This window comes from Archocentrus centrarchus, chromosome 6, assembly GCF_007364275.1.
Source record: "Archocentrus centrarchus isolate MPI-CPG fArcCen1 chromosome 6, fArcCen1, whole genome shotgun sequence".
In the NCBI taxonomy this organism is placed as follows: Eukaryota; Metazoa; Chordata; class Actinopteri; order Cichliformes; family Cichlidae; genus Archocentrus; species Archocentrus centrarchus.
Genome location: NC_044351.1, coordinates 19,660,671 through 19,673,313, shown reverse-complemented (window position 1 = coordinate 19,673,313; position 12,643 = coordinate 19,660,671). Strand labels below are relative to the sequence as shown.

The following is a 12,643-nucleotide window of genomic DNA, read 5'->3' as shown; positions in this document are numbered from 1 at the left end:
GAAAAAGGCAATTACTCTTTGATTTGCAAATAATTTATGTGAAAAAGAAGGTAAGAGGACAGCATTTTATGTCACTAATGCGATTTGGGATCGTGTACTGTGTGCATTACGGTGAAAGTAATCCTGCTGTACGGTACTTCAAACTGGCATTTCATTTGACATGCTGATGAGAGGTGTCACAGGCAGTGAGACTGCCACTGACCTAAACTACACCATGCCAGCATCTACTGACCTACTTCTTGAGTCTGCTGATTTATCGCTGACACAACCACACCGGTTTAAAGCACATCCATAGTATATACTTTTTACCAGCCACCACTGTCAGCCTTGTAGGGGTGATCATGTTCAATACAACACAATACAACCTACTGCTGACTTGTTTTTAAAGAAATGACGTGATATCCAGCACAAACTGTACCTGCTCAAATGATGTGATCACAGCTGGAATAAAAAAAATCTGATTTTTAACTAATTGTTTTCTGAGCACTTGTGTAAGTCAAAAGAAGTAAAATAAAACAATACCGCATTAAAGCACACACATTAAAAGTTTAACAACTGAGTGACTTGTGGATGTGATCGATCTAAATGCTATGCTATAATGTCCAACCATTGTTAATCAAGTCTGGAGCCAGTCTAATCTGATCCCACTACATTTCTTAATTAAGAGATCGACCTCACTTCATATTTGAAAGCAAATTAGAAATGTGGTCAAGTGTTTGCCGATTAAAAATGCCCATCTGCATTATACATAGCTTTGACAAATCGACTGGCTGCCATGGCCATATGGGAAAATTGTTCTTTCAAATTGACGTAATAGTGGGGGTTTGAGAATAGTGTCCAGATTATGCATTTATTTGCTCTACAGAAAGCGATCTGGTAGCAAGCCAGCCCCTAAAGAGGCTGTGATCACAGAGACAGCAGCGAGAGAAAACACAGGACCGATCCATTTCCCTTGTAAACACAAAACACAAAGGCTGGGTCACAGCGACAGCATGGGGTGTGTTTTAGTTTCCACCTCCTACACGCTCATGCATCAAATATAGTTCAACAATCACACTCTCCAATGACTCTCAAAACCCTTACTTCCCACCCTCCAGCTGAACATTTCCTGGGGAATTCCGACCAGGAATGTATTCTTGATGACAGAGCAACTACAACAGCTGAGAGGAAAATCACTTCTCTAATGAGCAGCACGAGGCCTTGTCTTTAGCATTCGCTCGCTCTCAACACTTCGTGGCTCAAAATGGTCACTCGGAAATGTATGACCTTGTTATTGTTCTTCACGGAACAGTTTTCAGTGTTGCTTGTTGCTCCCCAGATTGCAGAATCTGAGAATGCAGTGTGTTTCAAGAACGCGGTGGAAACATGTGATTCCCTGCTAATTAGGCACTGAGCTGAAAATGTAAACTACAGCTGTGGAAGCAGAGATACTCCTAATAACTTCCTATAGTACAACATCATTGCAGTAATGACCTCTTCAGTAGCTGGAAAGCCACTATGTAGATAATGCTCAATGAAATTGCAGCATTTAATATTATTTTATCTTAGAAGATTTTAGAAGAAAGTGTGGAAGCTCTTTTTGTGTTTTAAGCTAAACTTTTCAGATCTTTTTTGGCTGAAGCTTACAAACACTGCTTTTATAACCTTGGATCTTGTGAATAGCATGCAGTGTTTTGTTTGATGCCACAGTCAATTGCCGCTGGCAGATGCATGCTGCATGTGAGCTTGTGACATTTGTGTTCCTGAGATCTAATTATATCTGTGTGCTACTGTATTGTGGGAAAGTGTACAGAACTCATTGTAGATGCTCAGACAGCAGAAGGTCTCTTCTTTTAAACACAGCCAAGCAAAGGGCTTATATTGTGAACAACAGGTGCCGTGCGTGTCTGCGGACATTTAATATTATTTCCACAAAATGAGGCTCAATATTACGCGAGTTTACTAGTGCACACACTATGGCTAGTATAGACACTAAAAAAACATGCACACATGCAAATTTGCTATGGCTAGTCTACACATAAATACATTTATACTGCAGAAAATCCAGCTCAGTTCCATTCGAAGAAAATGTTATTTAAATTTGAAAAGCATCTGCAGCCCTGTGCAATTCTCTTTTAGCACACTTTGCCATTCTGACATTAAACAATTACCTTTTCTATATACTACCAGGGATGCAGGTGTTGCCTTTACCAATCTTTAGATTCCACATATCTGCATAATGCAACTAAAAACAGAAATAGCTAAGCAGTTATCTTTATCAAAATATAGAGCAGCTAAGACCTCTAGCCATCATGAATGAAGCAAAGTTCTGATCTCGGACACCGTCAACTATCAACATCCACCTTTTAGTTATTGGACACCGCATATTACACTTTTTAGAATAACCAATCGTGTCAAGCCATGAGGAGACAGGCATTTGGAGTTGTGGTCAGAAGTTTACATACGCTCATCGTGGGCATGAATGTCACGGTAATTTGGGGCTTTTAATGATTTCTTTGAGCTGTTCTTTTTCCATGGGTGAATTGGGTGCACAAGTTAAAATTTATTTTGGACTTTCTCTAATTGACAAAGGGTCAAAATTATACATACAGGCTCAAATATATACATACACTCACTTAAATCATTTAATAAGGACAAGGCCTATTAACTTCTTGTTGGTGATTTTGATAGACTGCAATGGGTAGTTTCTCTTTGCCAGCATAAAAAGTATTTTTTGACAACATTCACTAGATTGTAGGGGTGTAAGTGCAAAATTCCATGGTTCAATTCATATTGCGGTACAGAGGCCACGGTTCTGTGAATTTCAGTTTGGGTCATTTGCATATACTAAATAGTTATTTCTGGACCAAATGATGATTTATGTGACTACAACAAATAAATTGCAACACATAACATTCCTCAGAAAACAAAATAATCCTCTTCTGATGAGATTCATGAGAACAAAATTATCAGTATCTACATATCACCTTATTATCACTTCATGCTCATTTATTTCCAACATTGTCGCAATTACTGATTTTCAGCAGATCAGACCTGCGACCCTCCCATTTATGGACCACTGACAGGAGCTGGCGTGCCAAAAAGTGATCGTCTGCCAAAAAGCAATTTCCGATGGTTTTTTTATGTGTAATTTCTTTGCTTATATTGGTAAATAGATTGTAGTCAACAGGACTTATGAAAGGAAGATATGAAATGAAGAAATTACCTGTTTTGCTAGTATCTTTATGACTCTGGCATTATTTTATCTACATTATACTCAATCTAGTCCTTTTTGACTTAAAATACCATTATAGAACTGTATTATTTCTGATGCCCCATTGGCCAGATCTCTCTTTAAAAAAGACAATTTTAATGTCAATGACAGTCATCACCCTGATAAATAAAGGATACATAAAAGTCACGTTGCCCAAAAGTGATTGCAGCTTCTACCTTATGACAGGAATGTTCTTTCTGGCTCAAAATAACTTGATACTATTCATGACAGTGTTGTTTGACATATGTTTCACAGATTAAAGCCCAAAAAGTAATTTACAACCATTAAAATACAGCCAATCATTTTTGGGCAAATACCAGAAATCACTTCTTGGTAGATGATTATTTTTTGGTAAAAATCAACAGCAGCTGGTTATAAGGTAACATTATGCTAACTAATGTTAGCCTCAAATGTCCTAAAAAAAATTTAAGAAAAAAAAAATCACACTTTCCCTCTGATAAACAGTTTGATTACATTCTCTCATTGTATGACAGTTTATTTGCTAAGTGTACGAATCGTCCACAACATTAGATCCAAGTTTCAGAAACCCAGGCTAACAGTGGCCAAATCAGCAGTGCTCAGTAAAACAGCAGGGGTTACTGACAGAGAAGTTCTGGAAATTGTCAACAACTCACCTCGGTATCACTGTCATCGGACAGAAGTGAGCTTTTCTGACTCATCAACTCATTTCGGAGGTTTTACAGCCTCCTCCAGAGTAAATAGATGTGGAGGTAAACAGTGGGGTACAGAGGGTAAAAACACAGATGGAACTCAAATTTATTTAGCTATATATTTTTTATTAGTTTATTTTCTGTACAATAACCATGTGATCCAAACCGTGGCTGGATTGACCAATACTCAGCTCAATGAGAAAGTTATTTGAATATGTCACCATTTTGTCAAGGTCTGGGAGAAGACCCACACTGTCACCCTCAGTTGAGAGGGAATTGGTTAGGATGTTCAGGAACATCCTAGGAACCACCAAGGCTCAAGCCGGCCATGGACTGAAAACTGCTGGAACACCAGCATCACTGTCCACAGAGAAGCAAGTTTTACATTGCCATGGACTGAGAGAGTGCTAACAGAGAAAAAAAGCCCCTGCTCTAAAATTGAGACCTTCACGATCAACTAAAAATCTGCAGCTGCCCACGTGGACAAGCCAAATGCCTTCAGAAGAAAAGTTTTAAGGTCAGATAAGACAAAGATTGAGCTATTTGACCACAATGGCAAGAGGTGTGTTTGGAGGAGTAAATGTGAGGCTTTCAAACCTAAGAACACTGTCGCACTGTAAAGCACGGTGGTGGTAAAATCATGCTTGGGGTTGTTTTGCTACCTGTGGTACTGGTACATTACACAAAGTGGATGGAATAATGAAGAAGGAGAACTACCTCCAAATTCTTCAAATTCACCTCAAGTCAACAGCTAAATGGTTGAAACTTGGACAGAATTGGACAGAATTGGGTGTTCCAACAGGACAGTGATCATGAACACACATCAAAACTGGTTTTGGAATGGATAAAGCAGGTTAACACTGAACTTCTGGAATGGCCTTCCTAAAGCATCAACGTCAACCCTATTGAAAATTTGTGAACTACGTATGTTTAAATGCTAGGTCCGTGCCAGGAACCCAATCAATTTAATTAAACTCCACCAATTCTGCCAAGAAGAATGGTCAAATATCCAGCCAGAATTATGCCAGAAGCTTGTTGATGGCTACCAAAAGTGTCTGATTGAGGTGCAACACGCTAAGGGACTTTAACCAGATGTTAGTGGGGGTGTATGTATACTCAATCAATCAATAAATCTTTATTTATTCCAAACTCAAAGTCCATCGAAACAAAACAAATGACATAACACAAAAATGAGATAAAAACAAATTAAAAATACACCCAAATCACCCACAAAGAGAAAACTAGACCAATGTCTCAGGAATGAAAACTGATAACATGTGGTGCCAAACCTTATATCCATTAATCCCACAATGAGCTCATTCTCAGCAGTGTTGAGCTTACAAATAAATTTATACATGAGATTTCTTAATAAAGCTTCAAATATAATGACTCCAGCAGTTACAAATATCTCACTGACACTGATCCATCTTGATCTCTTCGATAATAACCTCATGATGTTGTTATAACCTACATGAAGTTTCCGTAAACTCCCTTTCCTATAATTTGTCTACTGATGTGCCGTATACAGATGTATATACAATGTGCTCTAAATAAAGAGGTCTTCACTCTATCTGTACACACATTAAATTTACTTAAGAGGATGTTTGTTGTACATACATCATCTGACATTGCCTATAGATATCATCATTATCCATCATTTGATCTATAATAAGATGTCCAAGATATTTGACCTTATTACAGAAAATAAGATTATTATCTGATAATTTAAACTCTGAAAATCTGTGATGTTTGTCCTCCTTAATTCTACAAATCATTACAGTTCTCTTACAGGCATTGTATCTAATATCGTGTTCCACACCATAAGCAGAACATACATGAAGGAGCTGCCGGAGACCACCACTAGGACTAAAGACCACAAGATCATGTGCATACATGATATGGTTCACTAGAATAACACCAACCATGCACCCAGTTTTACAGGCTTTCAACCTCCTTGACAAGTCATTAACATAAAGATTAAAAACAACTGGGGACACAATTCCTCCTTGTCTAACTCCATCGTGAGATTAGAGAAAATCTAAAATAAATTCAAACTTCTGTACCCAGTTCTTGATTGATAAAATCATGAAATCATTGCACTCTGGAAAAAGAACAGTTCAAAGAAATCATCAAAAGCCCCCAAATTATCATGGAATTCAAGCCCACAATGAGTGTATGTAAACTTCTGACCACAACTGTACTGTATATGGTGCCTTCACTTACACTCTAAAGTAAGACCAACAGATACAAAGTCAGGAAGCCACACAAAATACTGTGTAAAATGCAAGAGTGTTTTGCATGAGTGGTGCTTTAAACACACTACAGAGGTACTCCTACACCATATCTTACTGGAAATGTGTGGTTGGTGGAGGCTTTTATCCCACACTCCCAAGTGCTGTATTGTACCATTTGGGAGTGCATTTTAAGGATGGGTACTCCCAGTTGGAATCAAAGCTCTCTAGCAGCTAGTGATGCCTTTAAGTCATCCAGAATCTCAGCTAATCTCAGAATCTACATCATGGTGAGGCAGTGTGACCCTTCTCGTTACATCACTCAGGTAAAACATGAGTGATGTAAACTCCCCAGCATGAAACTCCCCAACGGCATCAGTTTCCTTGAACTGACCCTCAATATCCAGGGTGCCTCTCATGGTAAATGTACAGCTGCTATATTATATACTTAAGAGAGAGTGGACTTTTTTATTAAAAAAACAAAACAAAACAGTTTTTCTTAACTGACAAAAGTAGCTGTGCAAGTCAAAATAAAGGTTCTCCAGTTAATGTGGTTTGCTATATGAGTCATCCCAGTAATAAATACATGATCAAAAAGCAAAACAAAACAGTGTACTCAATATAAAACCATCTAGGGGATTTACAGTTTGGCACCTTTACCCCAGAGTCACTGTGTCTAAGCAGCATTCACTGTCCTGTATCTGTGAAACACCCACATAGCTCAAAAAAGCTCTCTTCACAGTGCATCTGTATGAGGCAGAAAGGCTTCCTAATGCTTAAGGAGACATGTCCTTCATTCAGAAGTTATTAAGCTTCCCCATTGGTATCATGAGGAAAATATGGTGAATGTTCACTCTGAGCTTGGCAAAGGTGTCAGGCGGGGTTAAAGTAAGATTTTCTTCTTCTAATTATGAGATTTTTAAAACTGGGGCAGAGCATAATAGTCCTCGCGAGCGTTAACAGCCTTAACATACTGACCAGTATTTTCTTCTTCCCACATTTTTACTGAGCCTACAGTAAGTCATTCATCAGCGGCTACATCACTACATGCGCACTACACACTGTCAATGTCAGCTTTGATGTTCAGCCGATCCAGATAACATTCAGGTCAAGTCCAAGTTACTGTACAAAACATTTTTTTTTTGCAGAGCAGCAAGGATGCTGGAGCTGAGCAGCAATAGTTGCCTATTTAGCCTACTTCCAAGAACGAAACAGGGGAAGCCTAGATATTTAAAATGCAACACCAACGCCAAACAAGTGGGTCAATCAAATACTGTTACCCTTATATCTGTCAATGTCAAAAGCAGTCCGTTATACAGTAGGCGAAGAAATGGGCTAGATTTACCAGTCTTATTTTAACCCACCAAATGAAGCGAATCGACTGCTGTCAAATCCAAAGAAGAGCAAGGAAATATCAGAGTGGAAAACATCACACTAATCATGTGAAAAGGTCGTCTGCAGACTGTTCATATGAAACGTTGTCAGCGCTTCTGCTGAGCCAACATCGAGCGGTCCGCCTCCCTGGAGTGAAACCATTTGGGAGGAATCGCACCTTGAAGATTAACGCCAGGATTTAAAAAAGAAACTGGATACAGTCTTTTTTTTTTTTTTTTTTTTCTAAAAAAAGAAGGCAAAATCCTACCTGATGTCCCTCACTCGTCAGTGCATGCGAGCTGACTTGGATGTAGGCGAAGCGACACACCGCAAGCGGGTCAGCTCAGCCTGACTGCCTCCCTCCTCCACGGCATCAAGCCCCTCCTCGTTTATCGTACAGTGGAGAGAGATGGTGGGGGGTGGGGGGGGGGGGACCACAAATGTATGCGCCGCAAAAAAAAAAAAAAAAAAAAAGGAAGCGGCGTCACACTCACGCACAGTGTCTGATCATATGTGTCCCGATCAAGGCAGATTTAAAGCCTCAAGTGTGTGCAGTCCAGTCAGATGAGCAGTCCCGAAGGATACAATTACCCTGACAATCATGTAACGCCTGCACGCATAGAGATAAACGCACGAAAATTTTTTTTTGAACGACTGAGTTCGCTTATTTTGAAAACGCTTTCATTTGTGCAGCGTAGTGCACCTGCCAAAAGCGTGCCTTCACACCAAGCGTCAATGGAAGCCAGCGCTGACATGGAGGATCATATTTAAAGTGGAGGGTAACCTCCACAACTCTTGCGATAATATGCTGGAGGCAACATCGCACAGAACATTTACAGAGAGTATGTGTTCATGATTGCGATATTGTTGTGGGGAGTTTATTTATTTATTTTAAAATAATAATAATCAGTCCATCAAATGGGCACATTACGAGATATTTTGGCAAATCTGCACAAATGAGAGTACAGTTAGTGTATCAATCCGACCAGCACCTCCCCTCTCTGTGGGTGTATTATTGTTTTCTAAACATATACTACCCCCTAATGGAGATATGGAAGCATTTATGCTCAGGATACACAAGGACACGCTCAACTCTGGAGAAATAAAGGATGGACTTGGACATAGTGACAAGTATTGTCAGTACTTTGGAAAATTGGTATGGGTGATTTGTATTTCATACAAGTCATTAAAATATCACAGCAGGATTAATTATTCTAGTCCTCATAGCCTACTCAAAACATTTTTAATTTTTCATTCTCTCAGGCTCCCCAAGCTGAGCTTTTACTATGTAAAATAATATAATGATATAAGAGAATACAATTAACTTTAAGCTTTTGTCCTGTCAGTTAAAATGAATGTATGTTATTAAATCAAGAAAAACTATATTCCACACAAATAGCCCTGTTTCAGAGCTTAGAGAAACTATGATAAAATAGTAAATCTTTTTTTAAAAATATAATATCTATGATTTTTCTCAAATTTGATTATATTTTTAGTGCCTCCTGGTCTGCATGGTACAAGGTGTTCAAAACGTATATGCGAATTACTGATGTGGCCTGAACATTTTGGCCAACATTTCTAATTAGCATGTTCCCATTTAGTACACTGGTATATTGTTAGCGCTGACATCATTCTGTCATTTATTGCCTGGTAACACACAGCAACCAAGTTACTCCACTTGAACTTTGTAGGGTGCAGAGTGGAGCTTTTTTCCACTTGGATCTTACCACTTTTCAATATGTAGAGCCTTTTAAGCCAGTTTATAACAATGATCAAACTGCCTTTGGTGTAGTAGTAGCAGGTAATTTAAAAAAAACAAAAAAAAGGGAGAACTGACACAGGGTATCATTTGCACAGTTTGAGTGAGTCCCTTAACTAAAAGTTAAAGCTTTTTTTTTTTTTTTCCTGTGCTGCCAAAGAAAAATTACACCTAACTGTCAAATTGTCCTACCACAAGAGGGAAGCACTGACATAACATAACACTAACAGTTGAAGATCTAAAGCGCAGTTTCAGTATAAAAATAAATGTTATCATTGGCCCCCTTTTTTTAATTAAGATGTTGACATTTCAAAAGCCAGATTTGGGATATGGCCCACTGATCTTCAGTAAAGGCTAAGTGATGTTTGATTAATGAATACTCTGTGTGTCTTTAATATTCTGATATAAAAAAGTATATATGTACATAAAACAATCAATTTATGGACTAATTTACATTTTATGATCTCAGACGATCCAGATTGTGTCTTTATAACCAAGAAAAGCAATGTAAACAGACATGAGAAAATACGTTCCTGTATTTTTGTGCAATCGAATATAATGTTGCAATTCTTGCAATGATTTTTAAGAGTTACGCCAAGCAAATTTTGCAGTTTCACAGATGATTTCCTTCATAAAACTCCACTCACGTAGTGCGGCAGACTATTTTTCTCTCAGATTTCAAGTAAACATTCAAAATATTCTCAAGACAGAAAATGCACTCGGCTCATTTATAAGGACGTGTTTAATGGAGCACACTGCATCAAGAATATTGGTGATGCAATGCAATGCGGTAAATTATTTTTGCATCATTATAGCACCAATATTCTTGGTGCATATTGCCTCATTACATAGAAGCATGATAATAAGAGTGCAGATATAATAAAACAATTTCACCTGGTTCAAACAACAGCAATTGCCACTTTTATTAATAACCAAATAATAACATTATTAATAACCAAGTTATTGCTTTTCTTAAACTCTTGAGGCAAAATGGAGGTCTCCTAAAGTAAATGCACAAGGCAGTTTTGCGTATTGAACTTTTGACATTGAACTGGCAACAAGTGTTTCAAACGTGTTCAGAACTCTTGTCACACGGATCACCCTGTTCATGTTCTTAGAATAAGGTCGAGCGTGCCGTCTAATTTGAATGCACAGAAAAAGAAGCATGATTTAGAAGTCTGCTATTTGTTTAAAAACAGCTGCTCACTTTCAAAGTAGCACGCTTATCTCGCCAAACAGCACTGCAGCCACTACAGCCGCACTGAGCTTTGTTGTGGTTTGGATATTTCCATGGGAACCAGCGGCTTAGGACAGCAGGAGGATCCTGTTTGAGCCGGAGGCGTGTGTTAGATTTATTGGTTTCCTGCTTCATTTAAACCGCCTGCGTCTCTCAAAGAGCCACAGATTTGCAGGACCTCCATATGCTGTCAAGAGAGCCCTTACAACTTCTCTATCTCTCAGCACCCAAACAGGAGCTTTTTCCTTTTTTTTTTTGTGGGATAATATTGTGGATTATCCATATCCGCAGAATATAAGGTAAGAAAACCTCCCTGCCAAGTAATTGTTATGGAAATTCTGAATATTTGTGAATGGGTTTGGTTTTCAAAAACTCAAGTATATACTTTTTTTCCCCACCAGAGGACTCATGTGGATGGTGGAGAGGCTCCGCATGTCAGTGGAGAGAACTAACCTGCCTACCTTAACAGCAGAACTCAGCTTTAAACTTGGTGACATCATGTTGGGAGAAAAGGCTGACAGATCCAAAAAGATTTCTCTCTGTCCTAACATCATCACCCCTGACAACATCCCAGAATTCTGCATCCCCCCAACAATCCTATCCTTGCAGGAGATGAAGAGTAAGGAGCACAGCCGAACAGCTCGCATTGTCAAGGGGCCTCCCGGTGGAGGGCCCAGCCCTGAGACAGAGATGGCGTTTCACGAGTCGCTCAACCCACACATTATTCAGGTAGAAAGTGTGGATGAGGGCCCCTGTGATGGCTGCAGTGATGAAGAGAGCACCAATGCAGATCCTCAGAGCCAGGCTGCCTTATCCCTTCCACACCTGGCCAAAGCCCAAACCAGCTATGGCTTTTGCACCTTACTAGAGAGCCCCCACACCAGGAGAAAGGAGTCAATTTTCCACTCTGATCCAGGCTCCTCTCCCCTGCTGCTGCCCAGAAGTCGATCCAGCATGTGTTCCAAACTCACCCCCTCCACCTCGCCCTGCTCCTCTCCTTCTTCCTTCAGCCTTAACAGCCTGACCTCCAGGCTTTCCCCAAGAGGCTACACCCTAAACTGGCAGACCACTCTAGACAGTGATACCACTTCCTCTACTGAATCCTCTCCTTTCAGCTCGCCGCTGCTGGCCAGGTGCCCTGCCAAGTCTTCTCTCTTCAAAGCGCTGAGCCATGAACTGCTCTTGTCAAGGAACATAAGGAAAGCAATGGTGTCTAGGAACAATTCCCTGTCCACAGATGAAGGCAGCTCCACCGACAACAGCCCCAATGTCATGAGGAGGGCATCAGAGGGGTTAGGTAAAGGCCTGCCCAGCAGCTGCAGCTTGGCACCACCCACCATCTTCCCCATGGACTTGATTCTGCATAGAGAGAGGGCCATGAAGGAAAAAACAGTGCCTATTGGAAAAGACGGCAGTCTGAGACTCTCAGCAGAATACTGTCCAGATAACCAAAGACTGCGAGTTCGACTCATCAGTGCAGAGGGCCTTTATCCTCTGTCTGTAGACTCCAAGATTATTAACTGTAGTGTCAGCCTGTCTCTGATTCCTGGAAAAATCCAGAAGCAACGCAGCACAGTCATCAGAAAGAGCCGTAATCCAATCTTCAATGAGGATTTCTTCTTTGATGGTATCTCAGAGGAAGACCTCGGCCAGCGGTCCCTTCGCTTTAAAGTAGTGAATAAAATGTCCACTCTGAAAAGAGACTATCTTCTCGGTGATTGTGATTTGACTCTTTCAAGCATTGTAACATTATAAAGTGAAGTACTTCAGCAGTTTTTTTGAATGTACTGAATTATTTATTTTAATTTTTGTATTATAAAAGATTTTATATTAATTAAATTATGGAAAAATCTAACATTATCTGTCTTGAGTACATTTTTTTCATACATTTCAAATTTTACATTTACAACTATACTAAAAAGTTTCAAGAAACTGTTAATCTTTATTTTATAAATACTTACAAAAAGCACACACATCTAAAAATATCTACGTGTTAATTTGTTAATGTGGCTGCCCTATCAGCTGGTGTGAGTTAGATTCCATCTCCATTTCGCCTAGGCCTGCTGTTTTCTTCCTGACCTTTTCAGTGATTAAAAATATATCCAGAAATCGGAAACC

The 12,643-nt window shown here is 39.5% G+C and overlaps 2 protein-coding genes across 2 annotated transcripts in view; one reads left to right on the top strand and one right to left on the bottom strand.

Moving 5' to 3' along the window:
- Positions 1–7,889, bottom strand: part of tln2b (talin 2b) — an 86,800-nt gene extending 78,911 nt beyond the window's left edge. The window contains exon 1 of the mRNA XM_030731199.1: positions 7,798–7,889. The gene's annotated coding sequence lies outside the window, so the exon portion shown is untranslated. The remainder of the gene's footprint in view (positions 1–7,797) is intronic.
- Positions 7,890–10,688: 2,799 nt separating this feature from the next.
- Positions 10,689–12,280, top strand: c2cd4a (C2 calcium dependent domain containing 4A). The gene is made up of 2 exons (XM_030732319.1): positions 10,689–10,824; positions 10,927–12,280. The coding sequence occupies exon 2, from the start codon at positions 10,934–10,936 to the stop codon at positions 12,278–12,280; it is 1,347 nt and encodes a 448-aa protein (XP_030588179.1). The 5' UTR covers positions 10,689–10,824; positions 10,927–10,933.
- The last annotated feature ends 363 nt before the right edge of the window (positions 12,281–12,643 follow it).

Excerpts from the sequence above, each read along its gene's own strand:
- c2cd4a (XM_030732319.1), top strand. The coding sequence starts at position 10,934 with ATGTGGATGGTGGAGAGGCTCCGCATGTCAGTGGAGAGAACTAACCTG.